Source organism: Narcine bancroftii, chromosome 12, assembly GCF_036971445.1.
Source record: "Narcine bancroftii isolate sNarBan1 chromosome 12, sNarBan1.hap1, whole genome shotgun sequence".
Classification (NCBI taxonomy): domain Eukaryota; kingdom Metazoa; phylum Chordata; class Chondrichthyes; order Torpediniformes; family Narcinidae; genus Narcine; species Narcine bancroftii.
Window position 1 is genome coordinate 22,545,425 of NC_091480.1, and position 19,175 is coordinate 22,564,599.

Genomic DNA, 19,175 nt, shown 5'->3' on the forward strand with positions numbered 1-19,175 from the left:
GTGTATAATTTGTGTTTTGTCATGATGTTACAATAAATGTTTTGTTAAAAAAAAACCAGAATAATTCTTCTTGCCTCTTCCACTGGTTGTGAGAGACATTTGGCTGTTTAAATTCATTTCTTGGCATTTTTCAGATCCTAGATAAATGTAGTCATTAAGATGAGACACAGCTACTAATCTTTATTAAAATCTTTCATGGTGGGATTCTGGACAAAAGGCAATGAGGGAATGTTTGTATTTTATTTGCAAAAGGTAATTTTCAATTAGGACATCGACAAATGAATGATTGCAAGTTATCTGTGGGCTGTTTTATCCTCAAATTTAAAGTATACACTGAATATCTTACTAATTTCTGGATACGCAAGTAAAACACGAATGTCTGCAGACACCGTGGTTGAAGTAAAAACACAATGCTGAAGAAACTCAGCAGGACAAAGGGATAAAGATACATAACTGACATTTAGGTTCATTGGTGTATTTGGGTGGCACAGGCTCATGGGCCAGAAGGTTTTGTTACTGTGCTGCATGTTTAAATTTAAATAAAGGCTAGATAAAGTGAGGAAGTTGACCAAAGTCAATAACTAATATAATTTTCACCCAAGTGAAAATTTACATATTTCTAAGTTTCACAGAAATAAATAACATTAGAAACCTTCTTTGCCTACAACTTGTGGTGCTCAGTGTAATTTTACCTATTTTCTATAATAATTGCGCTATTAAGTTGAAATCATATAAGCGTTAGGTTTTGTGAAGCATATAATTACAGACATTCATATAACTTTCCACATTCTGTTGATTAATGTAATTTATTTTTTCAAAAGCTAGCAGGTTTTATTATAGCGTAAATTAGTTGTTTCAATATATGGCCACGTCTGGCACAATGCTTGGCAAGCAAAAATTCATTCACAGTTGGCCCAGGGCTCCCTTGTGATCCTACCATTAACAGATCTTCCTTAATTCAGATATAATTCATGTCAGATGGTTCAAAAGAGCTGCTCCATTCCTTACATATAAATTCTTAGGCACTAAAATAAATCTCGGTCTGGTTGTAATCCAATGACTGTTTGTATATTGATAAAGGAAGCAGAAAGAATTTTCCAAATCTTTCATTACATGCTCTGTATTGAGAATATGAATTAAACAGAAAATTGTCACATATCTTTTGGTTACGGTGTTTATGACATGATTTTTCCATCAACATAGGCATTGTGTTTAATGTGTTCTACATATTGGTCTGACATTTTATTGCTCTATTTGCTGAAAGTCTGGTGTCCTATTTTCTTTATACTGAACTTTATTGTCATCCAAAAGTGATTGGCACCCACTGTGAAACTTATGATGTTTTGGCCATGTTAGTACTTGTTATAGTTTGTCTGGACACGCTCATTGACTGTCTGTTCCTCTGGCTCTTCCACAGTCCCCTAAATAAAGACAACTGTGTCATAGCTCCCACCTCAGTCTAGGACAGTTAACCAGCATGGTTGTGCCTCCATTCTGTTGACAATAGAAGCCTATCAGTTTCTATATAACTTCTAGTCTTTTGAAATAAGTGAAAGTGCAACAATTTTATTAACAACATTTTTTTAAATAATGGAGCATATTTTGAAACCAGAAAAGCTGGAACTTGACCACAATCACCTGACACCCCCAACAGCTTCGAACTCTAGCTGCGTTGCTGTAGGCCCATGGAAGGTCCAAGTGGTGATGGTAAAGTATGGGGAGAAACACAGAATGTTCATTGACTACAGTTAGACCATTAATAGATATACGCAGCTGGATGCGCACCTTCTTCCCTGCATATTCGACATGGAAAATCAAATCGCTCAATATCAGGTATTCTCCACTAATGATTTAAAGTTGACATACCACCAGCTCCCAATCTGCCCGGAGGACCGGCAATATACTGCCTTTGAGGCAGATTGCCACCTCTACCATTTCCTGAGGGTTCCCTTTGGTGTTGCGGACGGGGTCTCGGACTTCCAGCAGGAGATTGACCGAATGATAGACCAGGACGAGCTGCAGGCCACATTCCTGTATCTGGACAACATCACCATTTGCAGCCATGACCTGCAGGATCATGACACCAATCTCCAAAAATTTCTCCAGGCCGCCAAACTCCTTAACCTTACATACAATAAGGATAAATGTGTAAACCCGCCTTGCTATCCTTGGCTGCATTGAAGAGAACGGAGTCATTGGCCCCTGATCCTGACCGCATGCACCCTCTTTTGGAACTTCCCCACAGCCTAAAAGCTCCAAAATGGTGCCTGGGCTTCTTCTCCTACTATGCCCAGTGGGTCCCCAATTATGCGGATAAATCTACCTCTTTTACCCTGATGTCAGAGGCCTGTGTGGCCTTCAGCTGCCTCAAAAGGCACAAGGTGTGATGCCTGCAATGGACGAATCCACCCCATTCCAGGTAGAGAGTGATGCATCCGATTTCGCCCTTGCCGCCACTCTTATCCAGGCAGGTAGACCAATAGCCTTGTTTTCCTGCACCCTCCAGGGCCCTAAAATTCGACACTCCTCTGTTGAGGAGACCCAAGCCATTGTTGAGGCAGTATGGCACTGGAGGAACTACCTCGCCGGCAAATGATTTACCTTGCTGACTGAACAACGTGCAGTTGCTTTCATGTTCATCAGTCAGCAGCGAGGTAAAAGCAAAAACAATAAGATACTGAGGTGAAGAATCGAACTTTCCATTTACAATTATGATATTTTGTACCAGTCCAGGAAACTCAATGAGCCCCAAGATGCCCTATTCCACAAAAAGTACCGGAGCACAAATAGACCGGTTACAAGCCCTCCACAGTGACCTCTGTCAGCCCAGGGTGACCAGGTTCTTCCATTTTATCAAAGCCTGCAACCTACCTTACTCCATTGAAGAGTTCAGGACGTGACTATAAACTGCCAGGTCTGTGTGGAATGCAATCTGCACTTCTATCGACCAGACAGAGCACATCTGATAAAGGCTAGCTGCAAATTTGAGCATTGATTTCAAGGGGCCCCTCCAATCCTCTGACCGCAATGTGATGATGAATACTCAGGTTTTCTGTTCACCATCCCCTGCCTCGACACATCCACTGCCACAGACATCAAGTCCCTGCACAACCTTTTCACCCTGTTCAGGTACCCCTGTTATATCCATACTCCTCTTTTATTAGTGACAAGCTGCATCAGTACCTGCTGGCCAGAGGCATCACCACAAGCAGGACCATCAGTTACAATTCCCAAAGGAGTGGCAGGTGGAAAGGAAGAACACTACTATCTGGAAGGCCATCCTCCTAGTCCTGAGGCGTTCCAGTCACCCACTGGCAAGATGTCCTCTCCGATGAGCTCCACTCAATCATATCACTCCTATGCATCGCATGAAAGAATGTTTCCCTTCCATAGGAAGTCCACTTCAGGGACCTTGCTGTCGTCCTGGTTGATGTCTTCAGGGCCGGTCCTACTCTGGAAGCACATGAGGAGCCATAAGTTTGACCCGCTAGTCGAAAGGGTCCATCTCCTCCAAGCCAACCCCCATAAGCCTATGTGGCATACCCTGATGGGTGCGAGGACACGGTCTCTGTTCAGGACCTGGCGCCACCAGGAGTCCCTGAGACCCTTGCCAACCACCCTGCACCCCCTTCACCTAACACTACCCATGATGTACCAGGCATGTTACCCCAGTCCCAGTGGATGGCATGCCAGATCCGTCGCCACGCACCCACCAAGCTGACGCTAACGACAACATACAGGTGTTCTAAACCATCCAGGATTCAACAACTGCACCTATGATGGTGGCAGCGGCAGACCAGACCTCCCAAAAGAACATTTAATTCACTTCACCCCGCCAGAATTTTTCTACAATGAAGGGTGAATGTGGTAAACCACTGTAAATATCTTTTGGCTGTGCTAGTACTTGTTATAGTTGGTTTGGACACTCCCCTTGCTGACTTTGCTGGTGGCTCCCCCACAGACCCCTGAATAAAACCGACTGGACCACCACTTCTTTTCATTGTTACCTGAATAAGATGAACGTTCTTTTTATTATTGAGATTTGGAGGGAGAAAAAAAAAGCTTAGCAACCATAATTATCATTCGGTTAAATAAAAGAAGAAAATACATTTCAGGTTCATTGATGCAATTCAAACTATTCTCCCTTTTGGTGTTTCAAACAACGATTTTAGTGCACATTCATTTTCAGAAAAAAGAATGAATGACTGTAATGGCTTTAAAGAAGGCTGGCATCTCTTTGTGGTAATTGTGCAAAAATAATTCAGAGTTTTTCCTTTGACATAACTTCTATTCTTTTCAGCCAAACATCTGTTTATTTTTGAGTCTCAATGTTGTCACCAAGAAGCATCTCATGAGGGTGTTTTCCTACAAATCTGCAACCTTTTTTGGGGGTGGGGGAGGGGGTTTGCTTTCCTTCCTTTAACATTTTTTTAAAATGTCCTCTCTTAACAAAAAAAAAATGTCAAACACAGGGCTAGATTTTAAATTTCAAACGCAGGGCTAGATTTTAAATTTCAAACGCAGGGCTAGATTTTAAATTTCAAACGCAGGGCTAGATTTTAAATTTCAAACGCAGGGCTAGATTTTAAATTTCAAATGCAGGGCTAGATTTAAAATTTCAAATGCAGGGCTAGACTTTAAATTTCAAATGCAGGGCTAGATTTTAAATTTCAAACGCAGGGCTAGATTTTAAATTTCAACTGCAGGGCTAGATTTTAAATTTCAACTGCAGGGCTAGATTTTAAATTTCAACTGCAGGGCTAGATTTTAAATTTCAAATGCAGGTCTAGATTTTAAATTTCAACTGCAGGGATAGATTTTAAATTTCAAATGCAGGTCTAGATTTTAAATTTCAACTGCAGGGCTAGATTTTAAATTTCAAATGCAGGTCTAGATTTTAAATTTCAACTGCAGGGCTAGATTTTAAATTTCAAATGCAGGTCTAGATTTTAAATTTCAACTGCAGGGCTAGATTTTAAATTTCAAATGCAGGGCTAGATTTTAAATTTCAACTGCTGGGCTAGATTTTAAATTTCAACTGCAGGGCTAGATTTTAAATTTCAAATGCAGGTCTAGATTTTAAATTTCAACTGCAGGGCTAGATTTTAAATTTCAAATGCAGGGCTAGATTTTAAATTTCAACTGCAGGGCTAGATGTTAAATTTCAAATGTAGGGCTAGATTTTAAATTTCAAACGCAGGGCTAGATTTTAAATTTCAACTGCAGGGCTAGATTTTAAATTTCAACTGCAGGGCTAGATTTTAAATTTCAAATGCAGGTCTAGATTTTAAATTTCAACTGCAGGGCTAGATTTTAAATTTCAAATGCAGGTCTAGATTTTAAATTTCAACTGCAGGGCTAGATTTTAAATTTCAAATGCAGGGCTAGATTTTAAATTTCAAATGCAGGGCTAGATTTTAAATTTCAACTGCAGGGCTAGATTTTAAATTTCAACTGCAGGGCTAGATGTTAAATTTCAAATGCAGGTCTAGATTTTAAATTTCAACTGCAGGGCTAGATTTTAAATTTCAACTGCAGGGCTAGATTTTAAATTTCAACTGCAGGGCTAGATGTTAAATTTCAAATGCAGGGCTAGATTTTAAATTTCAAATGCAGGTCTAGATTTTAAATTTCAACTGCAGGGCTAGATTTTAAATTTCAAATGCAGGTCTAGATTTTAAATTTCAACTGCGGGGCTAGATTTTAAATTTCAAATGCAGGGCTAGATTTTAAATTTCAACTGCAGGGCTAGATTTTAAATTTCAACTGCAGGGCTAGATTTTAAATTTCAAATGCAGGGCTAGATTTTAAATTTCAACTGCAGGGCTAGATTTTAAATTTCAAATGCAGGGCTAGATTTTAAATTTCAACTGCAGGGCTAGATTTTAAATTTCAACTGCAGGGCTAGATTTTAAATTTCAAATGCAGGGCTAGATTTTAAATTTCAACTGCAGGGCTAGATTTTAAATTTCAAATGCAGGTCTAGATTTTAAATTTCAACTGCAGGGCTAGATTTTAAATTTCAAATGCAGGGCTAGATTTTAAATTTCAAATGCAGGGCTAGATTTTAAATTTCAACTGCAGGGCTAGATTTTAAATTTCAACTGCAGGGCTAGATGTTAAATTTCAACTGCAGGGCTAGATGTTAAATTTCAAATGCAGGTCTAGATTTTTAATTTCAACTGCAGGGCTAGATTTTAAATTTCAACTGCAGGGCTAGATTTTAAATTTCAAATGCAGGGCTAGATTTTAAATTTCAACTGCAGGGCTAGATTTTAAATTTCAAATGCAGGGCTAGATTTAAATTTTCAAATGCAGGGCTAGATGTTAAATTTCAACTGCAGGGCTAGATTTTAAATTTCAACTGCAGGGCTAGATTTTAAATTTCAAATGCAGGGCTAGATTTTAAATTTCAACTGCAGGGCTAGATTTTAAATTTCAACTGCAGGGCTAGATTTTAAATTTCAAATGCAGGGCTAGATTTTAAATTTCAACTGCAGGGCTAGATTTTAAATTTCAAATGCAGGGCTAGATTTAAAATTTCAAATGCAGGGCTAGATGTTAAATTTCAACTGCAGGGCTAGATTTTAAATTTCAAATGCAGGGCTAGATTTTAAATTTCAACTGCAGGGCTAGATGTTAAATTTCAACTGCATGGCTAGATTTTAAATTTCAAATGCAGGGCTAGATTTTAAATTTCAACTGCAGGGCTAGATTTTAAATTTCAAATGCAGGGCTAGATTTAAAATTTCAAATGCAGGTCTAGATTTTAAATTTCAACTGCAGGGCTAGATTTTAAATTTCAAATGCAGGTCTAGATTTTAAATTTCAACTGCAGGGCTAGATTTTAAATTTCAAATGCAGGTCTAGATTTTAAATTTCAACTGCAGGGCTAGATTTTAAATTTCAAATGCAGGGCTAGATTTTAAATTTCAACTGCAGGGCTAGATTTTAAATTTCAAATGCAGGGCTAGATTTAAAATTTCAAATGCAGGTCTAGATTTTAAATTTCAACTGCAGGGCTAGATTTTAAATTTCAAATGCAGGTCTAGATTTTAAATTTCAACTGCACGGCTAGATTTTAAATTTCAAATGCAGGTCTAGATTTTAAATTTCAACTGCAGGGCTAGATTTTAAATTTCAAATGCAGGTCTAGATTTTAAATTTCAACTGCAGGGCTAGATTTTAAATTTCAAATGCAGGTCTAGATTTTAAATTTCAAATGCAGGGCTAGATTTTAAATTTCAAATGCAGGGCTAGATTTTAAATTTCAACTGCAGGGCTAGATTTTAAATTTCAAATGCAGGGCTAGATTTTAAATTTCAAATGCAGGTCTAGATTTTAAATTTCAAATGCAGGGCTAGATTTTAAATTTCAACTGCAGGGCTAGATGTTAAATTTCAAATGTAGGGCTAGATTTTAAATTTCAAACGCAGGGCTAGATTTTAAATTTCAACTGCAGGGCTAGATGTTAAATTTCAAATGCAGGGCTAGATTTTAAATTTCAAATGCAGGTCTAGATTTTAAATTTCAACTGCAGGGCTAGATTTTAAATTTCAAATGCAGGGCTAGATTTTAAATTTCAACTGCAGGGCTAGATTTTAAATTTCAAATGCAGGGCTAGATTTTAAATTTCAACTGCAGGGCTAGATTTTAAATTTCAACTGCAGGGCTAGATTTTAAATTTCAAATGCAGGGCTAGATTTTAAATTTCAACTGCAGGGCTAGATTTTAAATTTCAAACGCAGGGCTAGATTTTAAATTTCAACTGCAGGGCTAGATTTTAAATTTCAACTGCAGGGCTAGATTTTAAATTTCAACTGCAGGGCTAGATTTTAAATTTCAACTGCAGGGCTAGATTTTAAATTTCAAATGCAGGGCTAGATTTAAAATTTCAAATGCAGGTCTAGATTTTAAATTTCAACTGCTGGGCTAGATTTTAAATTTCAAATGCAGGGCTAGATTTTAAATTTCAACTGCAGGGCTAGATGTTAAATTTCAACTGCAGGGCTAGATTTTAAATTTCAAATGCAGGGCTAGATTTTAAATTTCAACTGCAGGGCTAGATTTTAAATTTCAACTGCAGGGCTAGATTTTAAATTTCAACTGCAGGGCTAGATGTTAAATTAAAAAAAACCCAGAATGCTACAGAAAGCAGGTCAAACAGTACTTTATGCAGCAAAGATAAAGATTCATTTCCAACGTTTCGGATTTGAGCCCTTCATCTCGGTAGGGGGTAGATTGTTCACCAAGGACGGACACACACATTACGGTTTCTGGGTCATGCGTCTGACATCTCCACTCGGCGCTGAACAGCAGAGGCAGAAAGCGGTCGCCGCTGATGGGTCAAGAGCCACCAGTGAGTGACAAATAGCAGCGTTGCAGAATTCCTGGGCTCTTGAACCGGAGTTGTCTGCTAGTTTAGCCATCTCGGCGACCGATGGTTGAGGATGAAGTTAACCTTCAGTTTCCTCTCGGTGTCCGTGGTCTTGACCGGCGCGATGAGCTTTGTGCTGCTGGTGGTAGCGATAAGAACGGATTACTGGTACATGATCGATGCCTCCAAACTGGAAACGTTCTCCAATTCTACCGATCACCTCAGCTCCCACTCCGGGCTTTGGAGAACTTGCAAATGTAAGGCGATTGAATAGTTTCAACCTTTTAACGGAGTTGCTCTGATTATTGCTGTACTCTGATGCAACCATTCCTCAGGCCATCAGACGGCTGCTAGGATTTATTGTCTTGTGCAACAGGTTATTCCTATTTTGATTGTGTATTGTGTGTTTTTTTTTGCTTACAGTTCAAAGTAAGTGTTTTCATTTAATGAATCCATTCTGGAAAGGAAATACAAACTTGACAGTCTCACAAAAACAGCTTTTAAGTAAGTATTTATACATTTTCCTTTGAATCAGAATTTATAGTCACGAGCAGGTTATGAAAATCGTTGTTTCTGTGCAAATATTTCTAAAAAAATCATAATTCGGGTGCCTCGCCGTCCGGCGTGGGCGATCACGTCTCTCCATCCATCGTGATCTCTGACCCTCCGAGTTGCAGTTGTTGCCTCCCCTGTTCTCCTTCGGTGACGGCTCCATCTTTGAGCTGAGACCGTAGTGGACGTTGAGTTCATGATTAAGTGCTGGAGTGGTTTCGCGGTGCCTTCTTCAGTTGTACTGCCCATACTGGACGGGTAACCCTGGCCATTGATCAGCAGATTTATCCGCCCAGCATTTTTAGTTTTGCAATCAATTTGTAGAATCTGCTTGTAAAAACCTTCCACCATCTGCAATCCATGGCTTCACGTGACCCTGATTGGGAGGCTAAACAGGTACTGCACTTTGCTCAAGGATGACTCGTAGGCTAGTGGACGGAAGGAGTGTCTTACACATCCTTTTGCTGAGCCCTTGCGCAGCACCAACACCAAAATACATATAGTACAAAAGGAAGAAAAAGCAAAGAATGGGAGTATCTGTGGTTCATTGTTCATTCAGAAATCTGATGGCAGAGGGAAAGAAGCTGTCCTTGTGTCACTGAGTGCTTGTCTTCAGGCTCCTGTACCTTTTCTCCTGATGGAAGCGTAGTGAAGAGGGCATGGCCTGGGTGGTGATGGTCCTTGAATGTAGAGGCTTCTTTCTTAAGACATTGCCTCTTGTAGATGTCCTTGATGGAGTGAAGCCTGGTGCCATGATAACAACCTTCTGGAGTTTATTCCTGTCCTGAGTGTTGGAACCTCCATACCAGCCAGAATGCTCTCCATGGTACATGTAGAAGTTTTCAAGAGGCTTTGGTGACATACTGAAGTTCCTCAAACTCTTCACAATTATAGGCACTGGCGAGCCTTCTTCATGATTGCATTGATGTGGAGACTCCAGAATGGAACCTCAGAGATGTTGACACCAAGGAATCTGAAGTTCGTGACCCTCTTCACTGCTGACTACTTGATGAAGACTGGTTCATGTTCTTCTGATTTCCTCCTAAAGACCTGAAATGCCTAATTGTAATAATTGAAAGCAATGTGCGGAGCAACTGGGTTGTTCCAAATCTTGTTCAATTCAACCAACACTACCAACCATAATTTTAAGTGCAAAGTGATGTAGAGTTGTTGGTATTTGCCTTCTTTCCTCCGGTTGTCCAGGTTTAAATGTGGTTGCTATGAACACAGTTGGAGGCCTGATGATATTAAATTCCAGCATGGAATGAACTTTTGTGAAAATAACTTTCTTGATAAGATTGCCAAACAGTTTTCATGAAAACTATATTCACAATTGAGTAGACAGTTAGATTATAAATAGAAACTGAACATTGAATGATTATTTGGAGCGAGAATTTATTGAAGCTAGGAAGGGTAATATTTGGCTTAATGTCAAAATGGTACAGAAAGCATTTGGTGGAGGATGGTGCAACACATTTGCAATGATAGCTGCTCATATAACACACTCCTCCAAAGATTAGGCCAGGTTTGTCTCAGGCTTATCTAATGCACTATAAAAGATGTTTGTTTCCTAATTTTGAGGGGTAATCAATAATCCATTTTATTTCTTAATTATTTTAGTATTTCAGAAAGCGATTTATATCATTTGTGGAGGTAAAGATTGTTTAAGTGCAATTTATTGGCTTGTGACATAATTCAAACAAGATGCCCAAATTCCTGGTGGCGTGTGTCCCTTTTCATAACATTGTGCAACAAAGATGCTTCTTGCAGCATATCATCAACTCTTAAATCATGGTTAATTATTGTTTTTAACGATGACACCATTGTTAAGGGGAGGATGATTAGTGGAGTTTGCGTTTCTACCACAGTTTATCAAGAAAGCTTCTTTACTGTGTATCTAGATAGTTCCGATACTCTCTTTGAGAATCTTCTATAGCCACACAAGATGCACCAACCGCAACCACAATGTTCCAAGTGAGGAAAAGTGATAATAAATATAAAATAAAAGATAAATGAAAATTCACAATTGCTGTTACTGCAAGAAAAAAGTGATGTGTCAATAGTGTGGACAGATCTTTTCATGGACTCGAGAGTTGTTTTAAGGTAATATGGGAAAGTCCAAGAACCTGATAGCTGTTGAGAAAAAAAACCTGATTACATTAGAAACACAGCACGGTAACAGGCCCTTCTGGCCCACAGGTCTGTGCAGTCTAAATACACCCATGTAACCAATTAACCTACTAATCCTGTATGACTTTGGAATGTAGGAGGAAACCCTTATGGTCATGAGGAGAATGTGAAAAGTCCTTTCGCATAGAAGTAGGTTCGACCTGGGTCACTGGCGCTATAAGTACATTGCACTAACCACTGCACAAACTGTGGTTTTAGAGGTATTGGACCCTAGACTTCAATACCTTCTACCTAAATAGAGCAGTGAGAAGTAGTTGTGATTATGGTGAAGGAGATCCTTTATGATGTTTGCTGCCTTCTGGAGGTGGTGTCCCACATCAATGTCCTCAATGGATAGGAGGCAAGTGCTCATGATGGACTTAGTGAGGTTTCACATTTCTGCATCCTTCTGCATCCCTGAACATTTGAATTTCCTAACCAGGCTGCGATGCAACCAGCCAGTGTACTTTCCACAGTACGCTGGTAGAAGTTTAGAAGAGTATTTGACAACATGCCAAATCTACTCATACTTAGAAAATAGAACCATCGGTGTGCCTTCTTCATGGTTGCTTTAGGAGAGGCCCACAGATGTAGACAACCAGGAATTAAAGACCCATTAATGAAGACAGGTGCGTGGTCCGTCAGTCTCCCCTTGCTAAGAAAAGTAATGATGTGGAGTTTTGACCTGAAACTTCCACAATCCCTTTGCCTCCGTCAATGTCGCTTGAACACCTGAGTTCTTGCTGTAGTTTATATACTCTTTGCTCCAAACTACAGCAATTGGAGTTGAAAATGACTAAACAAATTTATTTGTGGTGAAACACAAGAGTCTGTCGAAGCTGAGATTGTAGTAAAAATACAAGAATGTTGGGGGAACTCAGCAAGTCTTGCAGCCTCCATAGAAGGTAAAGATATATAACCTGAGCCCTTCTTCAAAGTATGAACAAACTAGTTTATTTGTTACATTCCTTGTGCTGGTCCATTCTTTAAAAGTGGAGGAAGTTAATAGAAACATTTCAAATACTATTGTTTTCTGCTTCCTGCAATTGGAGCTTGCTTTCTGCTCAGTTTGAACATATCACTAGAACACATTTTCCATAAAGGTAGCTGTTCACCTTTGCACTCAAAAATATGTCAGAGATAAGATAGAACAGTTATCCTGATTCTAAAAAGGCTGTCAAAATGACAATGCAATTCAACAAGCCCTGGAAGGTCTGTGAAAATATGAGAGCCAAGAAAAAGAAGAGAAAGGAAGCCCCCTTTTTTCTCAGGATGTACATAAATTCTCCTCATGTGCAAAATGGCAAGAGTCTTTTGGTTTCTGTGGGATGTTTCACCAGTTGGGTTTGAAAGATGGAAATAGATATTACACTTATTCAGGCATGATATGACTATCTTTGGTTTTCAGATGGCCTCAAACCTGTATTATAATTAGGGAACCAATTCAACAGAAATTATTCTCCAACCTTTTGGCCACGGAGATAATTTCATTGTGACAAGTTGCCTTTTCCTCAATCGATTTCAGATTTATTGTCAGTGTACATACATGATGATGTACCATCAATAATCGCAAAAGGCTGAAGTTGTGAACTTTTATCAACTAAAGACAGAAACTACCATCAGCCTCATAGACTGAATGAAGTAAAGAGAAAGGGGAACATGCAAGGGGCTATGCAAGATCAGTCTCAGGAGGCGTGTCCAGCTGGCAGCAGCAATCATGGCACAACAGTGGTTTATGACACATGACATCACATCCAACCCTGAGATTCTTTTTTCCTGTGGATGCAGCAGAATTATCACTTTTGGTAATGCAATACAAAAAAAATTGTACACAGCGTATACACAAAGAGAATAAAAAAAGAAAAGAAAATCAGTAAAGTGCACAAATAAGAGCCTTAAATGAGTCTCTGATTGAGTTTGTCATTGAGGAGTCTAGTGGTGGAAGGGTAGTAGCTGTATCTGAACCTGGTGGAGTGAGTCTTGTGGCATTTATACCGCTTTACTGATGGTAGAAGTGAGAACAGAACAATTATCATATATTTGTCAAGTTCTATTTCCCATAATATTAACTGTTGCATATTACCTAATTACTGACTGTTGTTCTTGACGGTAGCTGACAGAAGTTTAAGCTCTGAATTCTAACATTGTTTTTGTGACTTGGTACTAAAGCCCATTTACTGAAATAAGTAACGTATGTTCCCCAAATTCAAAAGGTTTTATCTCTTTGGCTAAAATAGATTTGATTTTTCTTTCTCTTCCAGACATGCATGGAACATTTGTGGTTCTGCTTCCACTCAGTCTCATCTTGATGATATTTGGAGGAATAGCTGGGTTTATCAGTATTTTAGCACGGGCCTATGCCCTACTGCTATTGACTGGAACTCTTTTCCTTTTTGGAGGTAAGACTAAACTGAAGTTATCATTTATTTTCCTTCAGTTGGTTTGCATAATCTTCTGCTTTCCTCTCCTCACTCCCTGAAGCTCTTCTCTCACCATTTCACAGCTGGCGTTTTCATTGCGATCGGCAGCCATTGCGTAGAATGAATGACCCTCTAATTCCATCTTGTCTGCTGACCTTTGAATTCGTGACATTCTTGTCCTTTCTAAATCTCTCCCTCTCTCTTTGCTGCCCTTATTTTTAGTTTTTCACTTCCATGTTCTCTCTATGTCTGTGCCAATGGGTAACTTTGAACATTTAATGTGGTCCTCACTACTCTATACCTTTTAAAGCAAATATCTTTGTATAAACATTTTGCTTAATGACCTCCTCTTTTGAAACCCCTTTAACCAGAACTTCCATATAATTTTTGATTTGCTCAACCACTTGAAGTTAAGGTCATTTTCTCATATTTAATTTCCTCTTTGGATCTTCATCTTCAACATCTCCCAGGTTCTGTACACTGTGACAAAGATTCTTTTATCGATTTCTGCACAGTTTGTTTGTTTCAACTACACCATTTAGTCTATAATATTTATTATTCTTTCTGTCAAATTGCATCAATTCACACTTCTCTATATTATATTTCATCAGTCATTCATATTCCCATTCGGCCACCCATCCCTTCTTGGTGGCTTCAAATGAGAGGCAAAGTTTACTCTACATACTCATCTCTAAATTGTGAAACATGCTGTAATCCCTTGCAATAACCACTGAATGTGATCCTCCAATCAAAGAAGCAATAATTTATTAGAACCTGGTGCTTTGAGGTTTGAGCCAATTTCCTATTCATGCTTACTTCTAAGCTTTTAATTTCATGGTCGTCGCTTATGCAAACCATACAAAAACTGGTCTGAAGGTATCATACTTAAATGCATGCACGATGACCTTGCAGTACAGCTACACATTGGAGGGTACAATGCTGTGGCCATAACTCAGTCATGGTTAAAGGATGGATGTCATTGGGCACTAAATGTCCAAGGAAACATGATGTATCATAAAGATAGGTAGATAGAAGGGTGACGTGGCTCTGCTTGTAAAGAACAATATTAATTCATTGGAAAGAAGGAACATAGGATCAGAAGAGGTAGAATCCTTATGGGTTGAGTTAAAGATTAAAGGACTCTAATGGCAGATATCTACAGGCTCCAAAATAGCAGCCAGGATATGGATTACAAAATACAACTGGAAATAGATAAAGCACGTCAGCATGACAATATTACGATAATCATGAGGGGTTTTAACATGAAAATTGATTGGGAAAGTTAGGTTGGTATGGGGTCTCAGGAGGGACATTTTTTGGAATAACTATGGGATGGCTTTTTGGAGCACCTTGTTGATGAGGCCACCAGCGGATCAGCGGTTCTGGATTGGGTGCTGTGGAAGGGACCAGAGGTGATTAGAGAACTTAAGGTAAAAGAAACATAGGAGGCAGAAATCACAAGAGGATTGAGCTAACTTTGACATTTGAAAAGGAGAGGCTAGGGTCTGATGTGTCAGTCTTTAAGTGGAGGAAAGGAAATGAGAGTCACATGAGAGAGGAAATGGCCAAAGTCGAATGGAAAAGCACGCTAATGGGGAAGGCAGCAGATCAGCAATGGCTGGAGTTCCTGTGAGAAATGAGGAAAGTGCAGGACAGGCACATACCAGAAATAAAAAATAAATTTGTGAATGGAGAAGTGAGATAATTGTGGCTGAAGAAGGAAGTTAAAGCCAAAGTAAAAGCAATAGAGAGGGCAGACAAGGAAGCAAAAAAAGATGGAGGACTGGGAAACTTTTAAAAACTTAGAGAAGACAACTAGGAAGGTGATTTAGAAGGAAAAGATGTATTATGAAAGGAGGTTAGCAAGTAATATCAAAGAGGATACTAAAAGCTCTTTTAAATATATAAAGAGGTAAAGAGTGATAAAAATAGACAGGACTGATAGAAAACGATGCTAGAGAAATTGTAATGGAAGACAACGAGCGGAACTGAATAAATATTTTGGATCAGTCTTTACTGAGGAAGACATTAACAGCATATCGGAAGAGAAGTGGGGGCAGTGAAGATCATGAGAGAGTATGAAATTGGGAAGCTAAATGGTCTATTGGTAGATACATTTCCCGGACTAGATGAGATGCACCCTTGGGCTTTCAAGGAAGTAGCTTGTGGAGGCATTGATAATGATTTTTTAGGAATCAATAGATTCTGGCATGGTTCTGGACTGGAGGATTGCAAATGTCACTCCGCTGTTTAAGAAGGGAGTGGGGCAGGAAATTATAGACATATTAGCCTGATGTCGGTAGTTGGGAAGCTGTTTGAGTTGATTGTCATGGATGAGGTTACGGAATACCTGGAGGTACATGAAAAGATAGGCCCAAGTCAGCATGGTTTCTTTAAAGCAGGGTTTTCCAACCAGATAACATTCCAGGGGGTGCGAGATAACATTTCAGGTTTTTTTAATAAATCCATACTCCTTCAATTTGGATAATATGTCGGATGATGAAGAGCTGAAGGAAGATCTTATTGAACTGCGCACAAATCGTGTTCTTGAAATGCAGTTTGAAAGCCAAACTTTGGAACAATATTGGTGTTCGGCAATGGACATGGTTCCAAGACTTTGTGAAAAAGCACTAACTGTGCTCATCCCATTGGCGACGACATACTTGTGCAAGTCTGGATTTAGTGCCCTTTTGTCAATCAAGACAAAATCTAGAAATCGCTTGGGTGCACAGGCAGACACGTGGATTGGTGTCAGCAACAAAGTGCCACGTTTTGAAAAACTCTTAAGCAATAAACAGGAACAAAAGAGTCATTAAATTTAAATTGGCTTACGAACATTTGAACATTAGTTCTTTAAATTTTTTAAAGAAATTTCATGCGTGGATGAAAATTTAATTTTTTTGTAGGGTTTATGCAACTTTTAATTTGTTGTAATTTTTTTTCTTTTCCATATGTTTCATTTTTGTTTATATATTATTAAAAATTGATTATACAAATTTGTTTTGGTCACCTTCACCTTTATTCTTAAATAAATTATTACTTTAAGGGGTGTGAGAACATATTAACATTTTTTAGGGGTGCGGGGCATAAAAAAGGTTGGGAACCACTGCCTTAAAGGAAAATTATGCCTGACAAACCAATTGCAATTTTGTGAAGAGATCACAAGTAGGACAGTCAGGGGAGATGTAGTGGATATTGTGTATTTGGACTTTCAAAAGGGCTTCGACAAGGTGCCACACATAAGGCTATTAAACCAGATGAGAGCATTGGCTTTATAACAGGAAGCAGAGAGTGGGAATAAAGGCTGGTTACCAGTTGCATGTGGTGTTCTGCAGGGGTCATTATTGGGTCCACTTCTTTTTACCTTGTTGATAAATTATTTTGATTATGGAATAAATGGCTATATTTGCAGATGGGGTGGTACTGGGGATACCGAAAGGATGCAGAGAGACTTGGATCGATTCGGAGATTGGGCAAGGAGATGGCAGGTGAAATACAATGTTGGGAAATGCACTTTGGTTGAAGGAATAGACGGGCAGACTATTATTTAGATGGGAGAAAATACAAAATCCAGAGGTTCAAAGGGACTTGGTAGTCTTTGCTCAGGAAATCCTAAAGATGAACCTCCAGGTTAAGTCAGTTGTGAAGAAAATGAAAACAATGTTGGCATTCATCTCTAGAGGAAAAGCATATAAAGAACAGTGATATAATGTTGAGACTTTATGGAGCACCGATGAGGCCTTACTTGGAGCATTATGTACAGTTTTGGATGTCTTACTTGAGAAAGGATGTGCTGGTGTTGGAGAGGGTTCAGAGAAAATTTACTAGAAAGAAACCAGGAATGAAAGGCTCAGCATATGACAGGGGTGGCCAAACTTGCTTAAGGTAAGCACCACATACGATAAACTTCAGATGTTTGAAAGCACCAAGACATGAAAAAATATAACATACTGTATATTTTGCTGTTAAGTTGACTGGCAGATAGGTCAACCCGCCCCCCCCCCCCCCCCCCACCTTTTTTAACCTGATTTTAAAGATTTTGTGGGATATCCGATGTGTAAGTTGACCGCCATTTTCGGGCTTTCTGATCCTCCCAGCAACAACCCTAATTTTTTTGTAACACCCCAATTGCCAAGTAAAAAAGCTGTAAAATACTGTAAGCAAGTTAAAAAAAAACAGTTAAAAAACCTAGGCCTACCGGGCAAGAGCGGGAACCTCATTCTCCCAATAGGAGCGGCGACATCAGTCTCCCAGCAAGGGTGGTGTCCTCGGCCTGCATGGTAGAAGCGGTGATGTTATGCTCCAGGGTAGGTGTGGGGACCTCGGGCTCTATACAGTATTGTAGAATGCCTGAGTGGGGATGGTGGTGCCCGAGTGGGGATGGTGGTGCCTGCTAGTGGGAAGGTGCTTCCCAGGTCAACTAATACGCTGAATTGGTGCCTCCAGGGTTGACCTATATGCTGAAACAGTGTCGGACAATTTTTGACCTGAATTTAAGGTCTCAAAAGTATATCCAGTGTATAAGTCGACCCCCATATTTTTAATGATTTTTGGAGGTTTTACTACTCAACTTATACACCAAAATATATTGTTCATGTTTTGCGCATGCACATTTTGTTATAAAATTTTTATATAAATATTAAGAAATACATGTATGTAATCATATTTATTCAGGTAGGTAGTTTTTAAACTGCTAATTTGTATTAGTTTAAATAATCAACATATATCTTTCAATCAATCCTTTAATAGTCAAATTTTGTTGACGAGTTTTTAGGGTAAAATTTAGGAGGTTGATTATTACACAAATACAACTTTCGACCACGATAGAATCCTGAGTCGTTTGAGGCATCAGGAGTTCAGATGGGCGACTGGTAGGGACCCGGAGATATGTCCACATTCGAGATGTCAGGTACTCTGATAGGTGGACGAATACCCAGGGCAGAAGCGAGAGTTCATGGTCAGAGCATTGGGAGCTTCTGTGGGCAGGAGGTCTGGGTGTCGAGAACTCCGATGGGTAGGTGGGTGGCCGGGACTGAGGTGAGACTCCATGGTCGGGTTGACGGGAGCTTCGGTAGGTGGGCAGTCGAGATGTTGGGATTTCGGATTGGAGGTCAACTGGGGCCTAGGTGAGACGCCAAGGTCTGGGCATTGGGAGCATCGATGGGTGGGCTGCTGGGGCATCAGATGCTCGGATTGACAGGGGGCCAGGGCATTGGTAGCTCGAATAGGTGGGCAGCCGTGGTGTTGGGACCTGGGATAGGTGTTGAGAGCTTGTATGGGGAGAGTGGACAGGGAATCGTGAGCTTGGAAGGGCTGGCGGCTATGGCATTGGAAACTCCAAAGGGTGGGTAGCCCGGCGTTGGGAGTTCAGATGGGTGAGCGGCCAGGGTATTAGGTGCTTGGATAGGTGGGACATTGGTAGGTCAGATCGGAGAGCAGGCTGGATCACACTTACACTCCGCGCAATTTTCACGCAATAGCAATCCATGCCCACTAACACTACACAGCCAAAATACTTCTGCAAGCTGCACATTCATGTCAAAAAGCTACATGTGGCTTGCTAGCTGCAGTTTGGTCCCTCTGGCCTACAAGGAATCAATTACCAGCTCTTGGAATATACTCACTGAAGTACAGAAGGATGAAGGGGGACTTAATAA

At 39.7% G+C, this 19,175-nt stretch overlaps 1 protein-coding gene across 3 annotated transcripts in view; it reads left to right on the forward strand.

Annotated features, from left to right (window-relative positions):
- Positions 1 to 19,175, forward strand: part of LOC138746871 (transmembrane protein 114) — an 83,210-nt gene that overhangs the window by 37,943 nt on the left and 26,092 nt on the right. For 2 of the 3 annotated variants that reach the window (XM_069905454.1, XM_069905455.1), the window contains exons 3-4: positions 8,801 to 8,881; positions 13,360 to 13,497. In XM_069905454.1, the coding sequence (XP_069761555.1) occupies positions 8,801 to 8,881; positions 13,360 to 13,497 (219 nt within the window). Of the gene's footprint in view, positions 1 to 8,421; positions 8,635 to 8,800; positions 8,882 to 13,359; positions 13,498 to 19,175 lie in introns of those variants that run through there. The other variant, XM_069905456.1, reaches the window with a different exon arrangement.